This window comes from Pungitius pungitius, chromosome 11, assembly GCF_949316345.1.
Source record: "Pungitius pungitius chromosome 11, fPunPun2.1, whole genome shotgun sequence".
Classification (NCBI taxonomy): domain Eukaryota; kingdom Metazoa; phylum Chordata; class Actinopteri; order Perciformes; family Gasterosteidae; genus Pungitius; species Pungitius pungitius.
Window position 1 is genome coordinate 14,422,876 of NC_084910.1, and position 15,484 is coordinate 14,438,359.

Below are 15,484 nucleotides of genomic sequence, written 5' to 3' on the forward strand. Positions count from 1 at the left end.
AGCTACCATTTTGCTGTCAAAAATAATAATAATTGGGGCATTTTCGACGCAAATCGAGGAGCTAACATCCGTGCGTCATTCACACTCGAGCGCGTGACTCGGTGTCATGTGACCGGATCTGTTGTCTGGAGCCGCACGGATGGAAAACACAACGAGGAAAGTGTACAAAATCTGAATCGCAGACACCGAAGAATCATGGCATTTGTTAAATGGACGGAATCAAGAATTGAGTTGGTTTTCTATCACAAATGTGGCTTTTTTTGACGTTTCGAACCATGAATTCCCCCTTTGTGAAGCAGCATTGAGTCTTTTGTTAAACTTTGCTCTGTGCTGAAGGTAAGACGATTTGATCTTATCAGCTGTAGTGAACGTTTAACCTGCGACTGACCAGCAACAAAAATGATATGTCGTAACTGCTTGTTAACGCTCACATCAAGCTTCCAATGTATTCAGCCCCACAAACATGAAACATGTCGTCTCCCTTTCAGATGAATGCTCTGGTTGCTCTCTGTCACTTCTGTGAGCTCCATGGCCCTCGGACGTTGTTTTGCACCGAGGCACTGCACCCTCCATCCCCGTCCCCCTCATCCGATGCAGGTGCCCCGGTGCCCGGGGACAGGGACAGGGACGGTGACCGCGAAGGTGAAGGGCTGACCATGAGGGCCGACAGCTCGGCCACACAGAGAGGAGAGATGTGTGAGGTGAGCCCGCAGCATCCAGCGGGGGGCGGGGGGGGGGGCATTGCGGTTCGCGTGTCAGTTCGCAGTCCCGTCGTGCACCTCGAAATGACAATGTTCCTCTTCTATCTCTCTCTCTCTCCTCACAGGGATGTCGATCCCTTCCCGCATCCCACCCAGGATTTATGAGCATCGACGAGGAAACAGGTATTCGCTTCCTGAGCCACCAGCATCCCAGACAGCCGCAGCTGTTCAGCGTGGTCCGTCAGGCCTGCGTTCGCAGCCTCAGCTGTGAGGTAAACAGTGATGTACGTCTGCATGTGTGTGTGAGTCACACATCTGATGCACCGAATAACCGTCTGCAACCACATATACATCTTCTTATTTGCTCTCCGTCCGTTTCTTCAGGTGTGTCCCGGCCGCGAGGGACCCATTTTCTTCGGGGATGAGCAACATGGTTTCGTGTTCTCGCACACCTTTTTTATCAAAGACAGTCTGGCCAGGGGCTTCCAGCGCTGGTACAGTATTGTCATGGTGGCAATGGATCGGATCTACCTTATCAACTCCTGGCCATTCCTGTTGCGCCATCTTAGACTCACTATACAGAGCCTGCAAAGCACAGCCTTAAAGGTTGGCTGTACACATGGACCCAACATTTAAGATAAAAGAACACCTTTATTCAGTTTATTCACATACAAATATGTGAATAAACACATTTATTTATTGTTCGCCAACAGGTGTTCGACAATGAACAAGGAGTTTGTCCCCAGCGATCAGTGAGGATAAACAGTGTGTTCTCACCTGCGGTTTTCCCCCACCAAAGGAGTGGCAACGCAGCCCGATCCCTGACTTCCCTCACACAGCATCAGAACCTGTGGGCCAGCCTGCACTCCTCCTTCAGCTGGTGAGTCCACATATACCGTCAGACGCACACGCCGTTGTCGGTAACGGCTCACCTTGACGTGGATCTGCGTCTTCACACCGTCTCCAGGCTGCTGAAGGCATGTGGATGTCGTCTGACAGAGAAGCTACTGGAGGGAGCCCCCACTGAGGACACACTGGTGCTCATAGAGAGACAGACAGGTAGCTGCTTTTATTTATTTTTTAATTATTATTATTTATTTTTTTAAACTATACTGATGTAGTTACCTATCCAACATCTGTTCAAGCCAGTGTTTTGGTACAAATGTGAGAATTTGAGGCCTCTTTCTGGAGGATATCAGCTGATGTCATGTGCTTTGCACAATGTGCCGTGGTTTTATCATCAGTCTGAAAAGTCCCCTTGGAAAGTGTGATTCACTGGGTCAGCCAGTCCAGACACGCAGGAAATAAACAGGGTTATTCACAGAGCCCTTGTACTCTCATACGCTTTCTTTCGAGAGAGTTTTTACACAATCATTATTCAAGATTAACCGAGTGATTAAAAGATTTTCAGCGACATTTCCGAGTCCAGCGCAGCTTTATAGGTGGTGGAATTTTAACACGCTGTTCACTTTTGTTAACATATTATTAACATCGGTAAGGACGTACACTTTTATTTCTGTAACACTATTGCACACAAAAATGATTAGTCAAGCATCAGTCAGCAGTGCAATCGTGCCGTGCAACTTGCAAGTGAACCTGCTTTATCTTGTTCTGGCTCGCAAATATAGTGTGGCAGTGGATATTAGTCATAGATAAGAGGTGAGGTTGTACATTGCTCATTTTAGTTTGGAGATCATATTACATTCTTAAGAATGACATTTAACAAGCCTTGCATTGGTAATTGACTTGACAAGAAGTGGTCATTGCTATTTCTGTTCTTTATGCCACTCTGTTACCAAAAGAGCAAGAGGAGGAGATGAGCTGCTGGGAGGGAGCAGAAGGAGGCTGTTCTTCACCACAGCCGCACCAGTTAGCCAGCGAGCGGAGCCTCGACTTCCTGTGTGATAATGACAAACTAAATGAATTACCCGGTCCAAAGTTTAGGTCCCTGAGGCACCTGAGACAGGTAAATCTAGGTCCTTTATCACCTCTTTTTATAGTAAACAAAAAGGGTTATAAAGTCCCGTTTTATTGTTTCCTCAACCTTTTGACCTCAACAACACCATCTGTTCACAATAACACATCCGTGAGGCGTTGTACATTCTCGTCTGATTTGTTGTGCAGGTTCTCGGGGCTGGTGAGTTCCGACAGCTCGTGTGGCACGTGCTCATGGGAAATCAGGTCATATGGCGAGGCGCTGATCCCGGGCTCATCCAGTCCGCTTTCACAGTGCTCAAGGTAGTTCACTCCTGTAGTTTACTGCCGCACCCTCTCTGCCTTTCGAGGAGAGATTGTGTCGTGGAAATGTGGGTAAATACCAGTTAGGATGTGTGATAACACCTGGTTCCTCATTGGTTCAGACCTTGTATAATTAGATGCATGAAAAGTATTATAATCATTGCACAACAAAAGACATCTTGTCAAGGTTAAAAAGTACCTGTGAAATAGAATTTAATCATTTAGATCCATCATATCTCACCTCACCATATTTGATGATATATGACTCAGGTCGTTTTTAATAGTTATTTCTCCACAAAGATAGCTTTGTGCATTTACTTTTTTTTTTCAAATTCTCGCTCTGAAGACCTTTTTAGGTTACACATCACGCCTTGAAATAGTCTTTGCCTGTACATGCTTCCCTAATATCTTAATGCAAGATACACAGACAAGACGGAGCCTGTAAACGTTTTCAGTCTGTGACTATTGTTCCTTTTTACCGTAGAGAGGCGGTTGAGTGAAATTCTAAACAAATCTTGAATATATGTTTATTCATTATTGTTGTGACTGACAGTTTCATTGTGATATACTGTAATTGCATGTTTTATGCTACTTTTCAGGCCTTTTCTCCAGCAGAGATTATTTGCCTTTTTGTTATTGTAGGAAATTCAGATGTTATCACTGACAATACCGAGGGCTTAGTTCCATTCAAGCCTAAACCCTGACAGCGTGACACTGAGGCCGCATTAAAAAAAACACAACTCCACTGAAAGACAGAGCGCCTTCCGTGGACAAATTCTAGCAGCTAGAATAACTAGAGTGTGTGAGCGGGAACATTACAACCATGTTTCCTGTCTGAAACTTTTCCCATCAGTCTCTGCTCCCGGTCGGCTGTGTGCGGTCGGTGCCGTTCAGTGCTCAGTACGAGGAGGCCTACAAATGCAACTTCCTGGGTCTGAGCCCAGATGTGCCGATTCCAACGCACGTCAGCTGCTCAGGTACAAGCGTGTGTGTGTGTCGACTCCCACAGGGATGGATTACAGTAGTAAGCCTGCGGGGGAACAGGCGTAATAAGTTGTACGCTTGAACATGCCGGTCAGCTTGTCTTTATTTCCTTTCTTTGTCCGGCAGAGTTTTCTGTGCTGGTGGATGTCAGTCCGGACAGAAGCTGTCCGATGTCAGCCGTAGGGGAAGAAGATGTCTCTTCGATTTATCAGTTCGCCATCAGCAGTGCCAACACACAGCCCACAGACCGGGGTGAGCGTGAGAACCAGAAGTTATAAATAGTCACTGTACATTCGCTTCTTCTTTCAATGCGAAAATAGTCCTTTGCTTCTTGATTAAAGCTTTAAATGAAAAGAGGTTATATCTTTGCACGTGTTCAATGTCTTAACCCCAACAGGTTGTCCCTTAAGTTTGACTTTAAGTGATTAAGTTAATTCTGATCATGACTGGATCTAAATCTGCATCAAAACAACTGATTGAGTTATGTGAGACAGATTTTGCTTTCATACAAGTGGGAGCAGAAATGAATGTGCAAATAGCAAAAATATTTTCCGGGATCTGGATCCACATCTAATCCAGATGTTTTTCTTGGCAGAAAGCCTAGTTTTAGACTAGCTCTCCTTCAAAACTGCTGCGTCAACAAGTTAGTGAGTTAACAAACGGACAAGAAGCGGCCAAAGACACAATATCCATGTTGGATTTGGCAGGAAAACGTGAGAAGGTCAACTTCAAAAAAGAAAAAAGGTCACATGTAGAACAATATAATAACTAACTATCCTATCTAATAATCTTTGCCCTCTTTTCTTTTTTTTTTCAGGGCCCGCATTATTGAACAAGCTTGAGGTCGCTCTGTCCAACGAGAACTTGTCCGTGGATGTCGTGTCTCACTGCCTGTTGTGTCTGAAGGAAGAGTGGATGAAGTGAGTAAAATTCATGAGCTGACAAAAGACCAGCGACACTTAAGCAAGTATAATCACAGCCCTCCCTCTCTCCCTCCCCCTCTTTCTCTCCCCCAGTAAAGTCAAAGTGCTGTTCAAGTTCTCCAAAGTGGACGGGCGAGGGAGAGAGGACACCCAGAAGGTCCTGGCCCTCCTCGGCGCTACGGGGCCGGGCGAAGAGGACAACGTCAGGCTGCTCAAGTTCTGGATGACAGGCCTCAGCAAAACATACAAGAGTCATTTAATGACAGCCGTCCGAGGAGGGGAGAGGAGCCCGAGCCAATAAAGGGAGGGTGAGACGGCTGTGGGGGTGGATAAAGGGAAATTAAGATGAAGGTATTCAGTTGAAGGGAAAGCGAAAGCTCGTTCGGGGCTTTTAGTGGAAACAAAGAGGAATGTGAATGGATGAAAGAGGGGCATCGTAATACAAGGTTCCTAACCTTGATTATCCTGCACAGATGAACACATTTGGTCAGTTTTTATTTGTCAAAGGGGATTATTGTAGAAGACCTGATCATACTAATAAGTTTAATTTGTTACAAACAGACTTTGCACTTTGTTTACTCTTTTTTCAGACGTTTTTAAAACGAAAATAAATTAATATGAACATGTCACTGGTTCTTCTTTTCCTTTTTTATTCCCCAATTGGCTCCATCTTGTGGTGAGCTGAAAGAAAAAAAGAGGGAGTGAGTTGAGCGAGGAGAGGGGCCTTTCACCGCCGGCCCCCCGCCAACCGGCCTCAAAGTGGAGTAAGACACTTTTAAGGTTTTCTGCTGTCCTGAAATGTACGAGGCGGTTGCATAACACGGGCTCGCTCCAGTACGGCCGACCACATCAGCAGGGCTTTAGCGTCTTAATGAGCCACTAACTCTCTGATTTACTAAAGGAGTTCTTATTTTCATACCAGAGTTATTTGGGCCTCTTGCTTTGCTGAAGCTTGTAGACTTCAGTCAATAAAACCCGGCAACATACGGCTTTGTTTAACAAAAAGGTTGGGGGGGCGGGGGGGGGGGGTTGGGGCTGTTTGTTTCCCTTTCTTTACCCATACCTATTTAGTTCATGTTTAACAAAAATATATATGTTCAGTCACATTAAACATTTAGTATTCTGATTTTCAACATGGCTCCTGCTTCTGTGCCCCTTGTCTCCTAATGGTTCTACTGTTTTGTTTGTTTTTTGAAGTTTGCTTTTCACTGACTCAACTCAAATCTGGATTTAATTTGTCAAGTTTCACTAAAAGAAGCACCAACCGTTACTTTTCTCGATATGTAAGCGATGTGTGAAACAGGAAGGCGACTCAATGGCGGGATGTTTATATCCGTCATTAAAACACGTAGAATATGTGAGGCAGTTGTGAGATGATGGTGCCTCTGGGAGCGTTAAGGCCGGCTGGTGAGGCTGCAGCTCTCTCGTTTCCCCCTTTTCCCCCCTCAACACAGAGTGGACTTTCGGACGCTGTCCTGTTTAATTTGGCTTCTGATTAAAATAAGAAATGAAAGAAAACGGAAGAACAATTTCTGTTAGACTTGAAGAAAAAAGTTTTTACTTCCTTCCTGTCACTAGTAACACTAACCTCTCGTGACATCTTCGTCAGCGACAGGAAATACAAATAAACGCCTCACACAACCTGGGGGGACAGAACAACACTTTACAGAGAGGATGAGGACAGCTGGGTACAACATCAGACGTCACGATCACACCAAGCCGCCTCCGTGGAGACGTTTTTATCAGAAATGACTGCAGAAAGCTGTCCAATAGGGAATGTCTTGCAACTTCTAGTGATGTAGTGTTGCAATCCTCTTTCTTAAGGCATGTGAAAAAGAGAAAAAAAAATGATCAAATAGGATGATATGGTGAACTGGCTCTGGGGGGGATAAAGACAGGGGATCGACAGGCACAGAGGTGTGGGGGAAGAGTCCAAATGAAAAACATACGCTCCGACTGCATGACTAAGCCTCCTTGGGCCTAGTTTGGAGGGGGGGAGGATGGGGAATGTTGGGAGAAAAGGGGAGGGGGCCGGGTCAGTCATGAATAGTGAAGTAAAACGTGTGGCGGTGGGAGGGGCGGGACTTAAAGGGGGCAGACTGGCAATCCGGCAGAGCACTTTCACTTTTGAGCGCAGTGAGGACACACAGAGTGGCCGGAGGGAGAGACGCAGAAGAGGAGGCCACGGACTCCCCCGCTTCAAACCACCAACCAGTTCCGAGCGAGGGGGGAAGTGATTTTCACGTTGGGCTGCTGAGGAAGATTCTAGGTCAGTAGTGAGAGGGAGAAAGGGAAATCTAGTGGAGAATAAACAAAAGCTTTCATAGGGAAGGGCCGCAGCCACTCAGGCTTAAGTGGGAAAAACCCAAAGTGAGAGAGGAGGATGGCGTGATAGAATAAGTGAGACGTTTATTGGAAAGTGCCGAAAGGAGTCAAAAGTAAGGAGTGTTTCGGCGATGTCAGCGAGAAGACTGAATATCAAACGGTGAAGGAGAAAAAAAAAAGGAAAAACAGACGTCAAAGATCTGTGGGAAACACAGAGGAGGAACCTTTGCCTTTCACAGAGTGACACGGGAACCTGTCTGCAGAGGGATTGCCATCAACAAGAGAAATGGAGAAGTGTCCATTCTCAGAAAGATAAAAGGATGTCACTGCCAGGTGAGGAACAATCATTCACTGCATGTTACTGCGTATAGTAGTAATAGTGCAACACCTGAACACCTGGCTATTGAGCATATTTCGGCAGTGAGTCAAAGCTAATTTGTTGCGTCACTTTTTATTGTTACAATGGCGTTTCCAATGCCTTCATCGAATAAGGACTACAAGCGATGTTTCTTCGCTTTTTTTCTGCACAACTAGTTAATTGGTGCAGGATATGATGTCATGTTTCTGAGTAGGTATGCAGTTTGAGCAAGAAAGAAAACCCACAGAAAGTTTCCATCTGAATGTGTCTCTTTTCTTCTTACTCATGCCTGTGACAGTTTTGCTGTTGCTATCACTCTTGACTGTCCGATGTGGTGGATGCGACTTTGACTGGCAAGGTGTGAAAAACATTAAAGCAACTATCGACTCCAATCCGACTGGATTTGTAAGTTAAAAACTTTTGCCCTTGTTAATAATTTCACGTCTTTCCTTTTGCGTTCCTGAGGTTTCCTGCTTGTGTGAATAATATGTATTTAATTAGTTTTAACTTGGCTCTAGATCCGCTTCTCTTATCACTTGCATGGTCTGTTTTCAGTCACTTGATATAAATAGTTTTGCCAACGGTGAAGACCTCCCTGAAATGAATGACAATGATCAGCTCGGCCTCTCCCGAGTTATTTGATTACAGCGCGTACAAATCTTGTACTAGAGCTTAATCTCAGCGTTACATAGAGTGTTTTCTACATCCATTGTTCATGTCTCAGTCATTACTGTAGTTAATCATTCAAGGACCATTCATGACCTCAAGGTATTAGTGGAAACTTGTTTCATCTTGTGTGTGTTTCTGTTTTCTCTCACAGCGGACGGTGTTTCCCAGAGATTACTATGTAGTTCACCGCTACACAAAAAACATGCTCTGTAACTCTGATCCGGTGAGTCGCTTATCAGATAAAAAAAAGGGGGGGGGAAGTGCGGTTTGATGTCTAATACAATGTCGCATGTGTTTGGCACACTAACTCTGGGGCTGCTGTGTCACTCTACCTTCTCCCTGCAGTGTTGTGTGTTCCCGGCTGCAGTGGTCCTCCTCGAGTCCTGGCAAGTGCTTCACGGGAACCTCTGGGACGAGCACCTAAATCGCTCTTTAATCATCGATCTGAAGATGACACTGAGTAAAATTATAAAGAAGAACATAAATACAGTGGTAGGATTTTAAATAATTTCTTAAAGTGTCTCATTCTGTGGCTTACTGTACTCGGTAAAAGAAAGTGAAAGTTTAAAAACACTCAAAAGAAGGCCAGGAATATCTCTGGTCATCTAAAATGTGTGTTTTCTTACTGCATTTATTTTAAAACTTTTATTTCAAAAATGAATTCTCATGACACATAAAAAAAAATCACTCTTCTAAATTTTTCATGTCTCAGAGGTTCCAGGAGGAGACGGACCTGTCCCAGTTCTCCACGTTGTCGTCGTCCCCCGAAGAACTGCTCAAGCTAACGTCAGAACTTCTCACCCGATGGCTCGATGTTGGGTGCTTGCCCACCATCACAACCTGCACCCTGCCCACTTTCCCCCCCTCGGCCGACAGGAAGGACTACGGCCCGTCGAGGGCCAGGCTCCTGACGACGCGAGCCGTCAGCAGTGACGAGGAGGAAGAGCAGTCTGACGAGATGATGGACATTACACTGCCGCTGTCTAACGGTGGCCCTCCGTCCCTTTCATATTCCGCCTCCCTCTGGAGCCCCGTGCTATTCAGACTTTACCGGTGGTTGTTGCCATAGTTACCGAAAAAGGATCTTTTTTTCTTGTTGTGATGCACACAAAATGCAAGACGTTTTTCCTGGCACTAAATGTTTGTTTTCCTATGCTTGTGTCTTTGTGTTTTAATACAGCAAGCTTTGTTAATGTGAAGTGGCATGCACAGGTTGCATTCAATGTCCAAAATTAGGTCACATAGTTGTGCAACAGTGCTCTGTAACCGCTGATATCACAGATGTAAACGTATAGCCGTCTTCTCTAGAGCAAGCCAAGAGCTCTAACTAGTTACACTCTTCATGCTAATCAGAGATAAATGCTGAGCAAGCCCAAGCACAGAAACCATCGTTCATCCATGTGGGATTCATCACTGTTTACAATTATGTAAATGAAATATTTGGCCGTCTGCTTTTGTACATAATTGTAAATTAAAGACATTTAGATATATATATATATATATATACATCTATATATACATTGTTTTTGATATAATATCCCAAGGATTGTGAGCTATATTTATTGTGGTTTTTCAGTTTGATATTAATGATGGTGGGCAACAAAGTACATTTAATCAAATGATGCTCAATTTGGTAGTTCCAACTGTACCAACTGTAAAGTGCATAAAAAACAACATTGTAACAAGCACAGTGTAACAATCCCAGGCAGCACTTATTTTTGATGCTTTAATGTATTTTACAAAAACTACCAAATCGCTTCATTTGATTTCATATTCAAATACACATTTTTTTTAACTTGTAACAGCCTATATTTACATTGCGGTATTAATATTTTTGCTCAAGTAAAAGATCTGTACGACAGTATAAACAGCACTTTGTTTTTTTTATCTCCCGTCCTGCTCAATGAGATGAGATTTTTGTTTAGGACTTTGCATTCCATCAACATGACAGAGTCCGTGTTAGGAGTTCACATTCATGGGAGCTCAACAGTTTCTGTCTTCTCTCTAAAAGACTCCCTCCCAGTGTTCAAATACTTTACTTCTATTTAGTAACTCTAATAAAAAAGCCTCTGAGGCGGGTTGCAGAAGAGGGAGAAATGCACACCGGATCCAACAGCTTTCCAGAGGGCTTCTGAATCATGTTCGGATTTACACGAGGAATAGAAAGTCTTGTGAGGGAGGAGAAAGTCTTGCACTTGTCCCTGCATGTACACACCCACGCATGTAATGTGCAATTGTTTTCGTAGTCCTTAAAATACTGAGGTATGTAGTATTGGCCACTGGGGAAACAGACTTTTTGGCTTACACCTTCAATTTTCCATTGGATGTGAAAGAATGGGACGACCCTAATGTAGCATGGATGCAGATTGGAGGAAGACTGAACATAGTGCTCAAAGAAAACATTTTTACACAATAAAGAAAATGAAAATAAAGCCAAAGACTCCAATACTTTTCTTCCGGGTTTTCTCTAAGTAGGCCTATCAGTTACTGGCAAGTAGCCAACTTAACTACTTAAGGACTTAATCCCTCATTGGGGAAGTTTATATTTTTCCTACACTTTACAGATCTAGACTGTCTACCGACCCCAGTGTCAGTTCCATGCAGCTGCAGGTCGTACACATGTGGCATTGGCAGTATGGTGACTCGCTCCGTCATACACGTGACCCACATGAAACGATTCATGGTAGGCCACTGCGGAGACGGGCAGATAAAACAGGACATTCATTTAACTCCCAGGATATCTGGCCGATTTACCACGCGTCTTCGAATCATTTCGGAGAGAAGTCCGATTCTTTCCTGGCAACATGAGACTAAGCAGCAGAGGGGCCAGCTGGTTTCCCGTAAACTGGGTGGGTGGGACAAGGAGAGCGAGGCAGCTGGGGGGGGGGGGGGGGCTGACAGTGCGCGCTGTTTAAACCACGTGACCGGAAGTAGGCGCGCGCTGCCTCTGAACCAAGATGTCTGCGCCCGACGAGGACACGTTTGCCGAGGAAGGAGGCGAGATGGAGGAGCTGGCCGAGGCCGGCAGCGACGAGGACGAAGGAGTCGAGATGGAGGAGGAAGGGGCGGCCGGAGAGGAAGAGAGGAAAGTGTACGTGCCCGGGATCGAGCCGCTTCGGCCCGGAGAGGAGTTGGAGATGGACCGCTCCGCCTACCGCATGTACCACGAGTGTCAAACAGGCAAGATGAATTAGCAGCGAGTTAGTCCCGCGGACTTTGTCCACGGACAGATAAATAGGTGAACTCTGTCTCTCTCTCTCTCTCTCTCTCTGTGTGTGTGTGTTCAGGTGCTCCGTGTCTGAGCTTCGACGTCCTGAGAGATGGAGTTGGCGAACACAGGGAGCAATTCCCTCTGTCCATGCTGCTATGTGCGGGCACACAGGCGGAGACAGCGATGAGCAACAGGTCCAATCCCCCCTCCCCGACTTTAACTAATACAGCCTTTCTATAACGCTATCGGTGTCATTTCCTGACGAATAGTGAAACTTCAAGTTAAGCACCATGCTTTTTGAGTTTATGGTGACAGCGTTGCTTCGCCCAGAAGGTGTCATCAATAGTGGTATCTAGGCAACGGGGTTCAGAAGCTCTAATTTATATTGTTAATAGCGCCGGGAAAAGAACTATCCACACCCACTATAACTAGCGTTTTAATAGGATCATTATAAATATCACATGTTATATCATTTGACATATGTTTCTGGGATTTTGTGTTTTACAGCCATAATCATGATGGTTTTATTTCAATATACCACAATATTTGGAAGAATCTGAAAAATCCCTGACTGCCAATGAGAAATGGCACATTTATCAGATTATTACCTTGATTGTCATTAGATTCTACATTCAAAGATTAAAAAACACACTTTCTCTTACAGAGATCAAGACATGATGAAATCCATAACTTGAGTCCAAAGGCTTATGTAGAAGGGACAACACTAAAGCTGAAACTGTATCAATTCATACGTTATATGTGGAAAACATTCCAAACAAAAGTATAATTCTGTCTCAATGTTTATATTAACGCCATCTTCACGTCGTATGTGAGGGATGATGGGGATTAAATAATATCCAACTTTAATTCACCAGTAGCAAATTGCTGTGCATTAGTCGCAGTACAAAGTGGAAAGAGGACAAATATAAATAATCTTAAGCTATTACGAATCCCTAAATAGGTTTGTAATGCCATATGTCAGCCCAAGATGGGTACAGTGTGTTGACAATATGACACCAGACCCTTAAAATTAGTGTTTTTCACACTGGTTTGTTTATGGGGGTTTTTTTAGTCACTCTTCCGATGTGATCAAACTGCATGTTTGGGGTTAAAGTGCATTGTCCTGAATTCAAAACCTGTAAACACTGCTGGTTTTTAGATGTCTTCTGATAATTTGAGGCACAGTGTTTGAATACTCTGGTCGATTTTCATCATTGATTCAAAGTGTCTGCGCCAAGGCATATTGCACCGTACAATAGTCACTTGTGTTGTACACTTTCAGTTTTGTTTTGACATCATCCACTCTGCTTCAGTTAAGATCATTTTGTGTCATTCAAAAACTCCGCGTTGGAATATAGAAATCTTATTTATCCCCACAGTAGTTTGATGTGGTAACCGTGTATGGTTTCGTTTTGCTTTAATGCATCCTCTCGCGTTCCTGCAGACTTCTTGTCATACGTATGCATAACCTTCACGGAACCGAGAAAGACAAAGAGGGCGAAGAAAGCAGTGATGAAGAAAGTGATGAAGACGACGAGGATGACGATAAGAAGCCGCAGATGGAGCTGGCCATGATGCCTCACTATGGAGGGATCAACAGAGTCAGAGTACGTCTTGTCAGTTTCTTGGTCAACGAGTACACAAATTCCTACCACATCAGGAACTTGTTTAACTTGCTCAAGTACTGATTTTGCTTCTGAATTTGCAGGCGACCCAACGTGGAGAGCAGTCATTGGCTGCCGTCTGGTCAGACAAGGGGCAAGTAGAAATATTTGACCTCCAACCCCAGCTGATAGCCGTGCACAGTTCTGCTGCTATGGCCTCTTTCATCAAACAGCAGAAGGAAGCCACAGCTCTCTTCAGCTTCTCCGGTCACATGGCGGAAGGCTTCGCTGTGGATTGGTCACCTACTGTACCCGGTAAGCGTCTCCTTGACCCGTAAGGGAATTCAGAGCCAAGTTTAAAATACTTACTTCTTTGTTTGGAAGAGGAAAAGTAGGGTTGATGTACTTGTGTGTCAAATAAAAGCTGAAGGGTTCCGTTTGTACTTTTATTATCAGGTCGTCTTGTCAGTGGAGACTGCAAAAAGAACATCCATGTGTGGGAGCCGCGAGAGGGAGGGACTTCATGGCAGATTGACCAACGACCTTTCAGCTCCCACAGCAAGTCTGTCGAGGATCTGCAGTGGTCGCCTACTGAAGCTACCGTATGTTTGTAGGAAAATAGTGACGTAGTGCATGTTTTATTTTAATAATCTTCTCTCCTAACTATGTGCGCTCGTCTATTTCGCAAGCGACACGATACAATTGCTGACTTTTATCCGTTTGGATTTCTGCCTGAACCCAAATGACATGCATGCAAACTAAGAGGCATAAATATCAGGACTTGACACGCACGTTGACCGTATCTGCGCTTTTACAATGAAAAAACGCAGACTTAAATGTCCAATTTAACTAGTCAACGAACCAGCTTGTGGTATGTAGATGTGACTCCTGCAGCCTCACAGGGGAAGTTTCCTTTATGCTTCTGTGTGTGTACGCTGGGGCTTCAACCTAACTGGTGTTGCCTCTAATTTATCGCTGTAGCAAGGTTTGCAAAGAGAATTAAACACCAAATTGCTCACACGCTTAAAGCAGTAGGTTGAGCAAGGAGTACAGCCGAGTTCCCTCTTCTTGGAAAAACTAATTAAGTCTTGTTTTCTGAATACATACAAAAAATTAAGTCTTGTTTTCACAGGTTTTTGCATCTTGTTCGGTGGATCAGTCAATTCGTGTCTGGGACATCCGTGCCCCTCCCAATTCAATGCTGTCAGCCGATGGCGCTCACTCGTCAGACATCAATGTGATCAGCTGGAACCGGAGCGAACCATTCATCCTGTCGGGAGGGGACGATGGACTTCTGAAAGTATGGGACCTTCGTCAATTTAAGGTAAAGGCAAATTATAATTTGCAGAATAAGTATTAGTAACTTTATAGGTAACCCTTTCAATCTTTCAGGATATTTCAGGGTACCATTGAACAGCTATGAGGTTTAAAGAGTGTCATCACAACAAAGTAACCCACCATTAGAGCTGAAAAACAAACGGTGCTTGGCAAGTTGCACCATCAGATTAAAAAAACTAAAGAAAACACCGTCCCAGTTTGGCCACACCTCACTAAGTGTTCCATCTTGTGCCTGTTAAACAATAGTGTAATTACCGGTGTCACCATTCCTCTAACAGTGCAATCCATTTTTAATTTAGGTCTGAAACACACTCCTACGCCCTGTCAATGTCTTAATACAAAAGGCTGTGAATACGAACATGTATAAATCAGTCTTCCCTTTTGGGATCGATGCTCATCAGACCTCTTTGTTTCCGCCTTCCCCCGCAGACCGGGCGGCCGGTGGCCAATTTCAAGCAGCACAGCGCCCCCATCACGTCTGTGGAGTGGAGCCCCGTGGATTCGAGCGTGTTCGCCGCGTCCGGGGCGGACGACGTCATCAGCCAGTGGGATCTGTCCGTGGAGTCGTGTGACGTGGGTGCCAGGGTGGAGGGGGTGAAAGACTTGCCCCCTCAGCTCCTTTTCCTACACCAGGGTCAGTCGGAGATCAAGGAGATCCACTGGCACCCGCAGATGCCCGGTGTGATGGTCTCCACGGCGCTGTCAGGATTTAACTTGTTCAGGACAATATCTGTGTAGTGTGTGTGTGCGCATGTGTGTGTATGAGAGAGAGATTTTTGCAGGGATATGTAGTATATAGTGTGTAATGAGCATTAGTCTCTAATATTTAATATTGTGTATATAGCGCTGTGTGGGAAATAATCATCCTTTTGGACATTTAGCAGCCAACGCAGCCACCATATGGTGTTATAAACTTTGCTATCGATCTTCTGATTTGTATGTTTTACATGCTTAAAATAAAAACACTTCAGCATGATGAAAGCAAAGAATTTACCTTTTTTATTTCAGGAATTGGCTCTAATGTAAAACCAGTTTTCAGATTCCCTCTGAATGTTTTTATAGTTTTTCTTCCTCCAGGAGACATTTCTAAAGAAAATAAAGTCATAGCCAAGGCTGATGAATAGTTTTAAATC

At 44.4% G+C, this 15,484-nt stretch overlaps 3 protein-coding genes across 4 annotated transcripts; all 3 read left to right on the forward strand.

The window, feature by feature from the left end:
• The first annotated feature begins 128 nt into the window (after positions 1 to 128).
• flcn (folliculin) lies at positions 129 to 5,475 on the forward strand. Of its 2 annotated transcripts, none has more exons than XM_037454310.2 (12): positions 129 to 336; positions 489 to 701; positions 827 to 985; positions 1,086 to 1,307; positions 1,415 to 1,581; positions 1,669 to 1,760; positions 2,504 to 2,667; positions 2,826 to 2,939; positions 3,793 to 3,916; positions 4,050 to 4,175; positions 4,741 to 4,843; positions 4,940 to 5,475. In XM_037454310.2, exons 2-12 carry the CDS (start codon positions 489 to 491, stop codon positions 5,145 to 5,147), a joined length of 1,692 nt encoding a protein of 563 aa, XP_037310207.2. In that variant the 5' UTR covers positions 129 to 336; the 3' UTR covers positions 5,148 to 5,475. The 2 variants fall into 2 exon arrangements, with proteins under 2 accessions (XP_037310207.2, XP_037310208.2); XM_037454311.2 differs by having other exon boundaries at positions 827 to 973.
• Positions 5,476 to 6,949: 1,474 nt separating this feature from the next.
• Positions 6,950 to 10,617, forward strand: zgc:174888 (uncharacterized protein LOC558116 homolog). Its single transcript, XM_037454899.2, has 5 exons — positions 6,950 to 7,504; positions 7,828 to 7,934; positions 8,350 to 8,421; positions 8,544 to 8,690; positions 8,911 to 10,617. Exons 1-5 carry the CDS (start codon positions 7,492 to 7,494, stop codon positions 9,265 to 9,267), a joined length of 696 nt encoding a protein of 231 aa, XP_037310796.1. The 5' UTR covers positions 6,950 to 7,491; the 3' UTR covers positions 9,268 to 10,617.
• A 503-nt stretch (positions 10,618 to 11,120) lies between these two features.
• grwd1 (glutamate-rich WD repeat containing 1) lies at positions 11,121 to 15,445 on the forward strand. Its single transcript, XM_037454454.2, has 7 exons — positions 11,121 to 11,378; positions 11,486 to 11,603; positions 12,854 to 13,016; positions 13,118 to 13,328; positions 13,470 to 13,615; positions 14,146 to 14,337; positions 14,781 to 15,445. Exons 1-7 carry the CDS (start codon positions 11,156 to 11,158, stop codon positions 15,087 to 15,089), a joined length of 1,362 nt encoding a protein of 453 aa, XP_037310351.2. The 5' UTR covers positions 11,121 to 11,155; the 3' UTR covers positions 15,090 to 15,445.
• The last annotated feature ends 39 nt before the right edge of the window (positions 15,446 to 15,484 follow it).

Coding starts and splice junctions, on each gene's coding strand:
- flcn (XM_037454310.2), top strand. CDS start 489: ATGAATGCTCTGGTTGCTCTCTGTCACTTCTGTGAGCTCCATGGCCCT. Junction 2,940..3,792: donor CCGCTTTCACAGTGCTCAAG/GTAGTTCACTCC, acceptor TTTTCCCATCAG/TCTCTGCTCCCGGTCGGCTG. Junction 4,176..4,740: donor CACACAGCCCACAGACCGGG/GTGAGCGTGAGA, acceptor TTTTTTTTTCAG/GGCCCGCATTATTGAACAAG.
- zgc:174888 (XM_037454899.2), top strand. Junction 7,935..8,349: donor ACTCCAATCCGACTGGATTT/GTAAGTTAAAAA, acceptor TTTCTCTCACAG/CGGACGGTGTTTCCCAGAGA. Junction 8,691..8,910: donor AGAAGAACATAAATACAGTG/GTAGGATTTTAA, acceptor TTCATGTCTCAG/AGGTTCCAGGAGGAGACGGA.
- grwd1 (XM_037454454.2), top strand. CDS start 11,156: ATGTCTGCGCCCGACGAGGACACGTTTGCCGAGGAAGGAGGCGAGATG. Junction 11,379..11,485: donor GTACCACGAGTGTCAAACAG/GCAAGATGAATT, acceptor GTGTGTGTTCAG/GTGCTCCGTGTCTGAGCTTC. Junction 13,329..13,469: donor TTGGTCACCTACTGTACCCG/GTAAGCGTCTCC, acceptor TTTTATTATCAG/GTCGTCTTGTCAGTGGAGAC.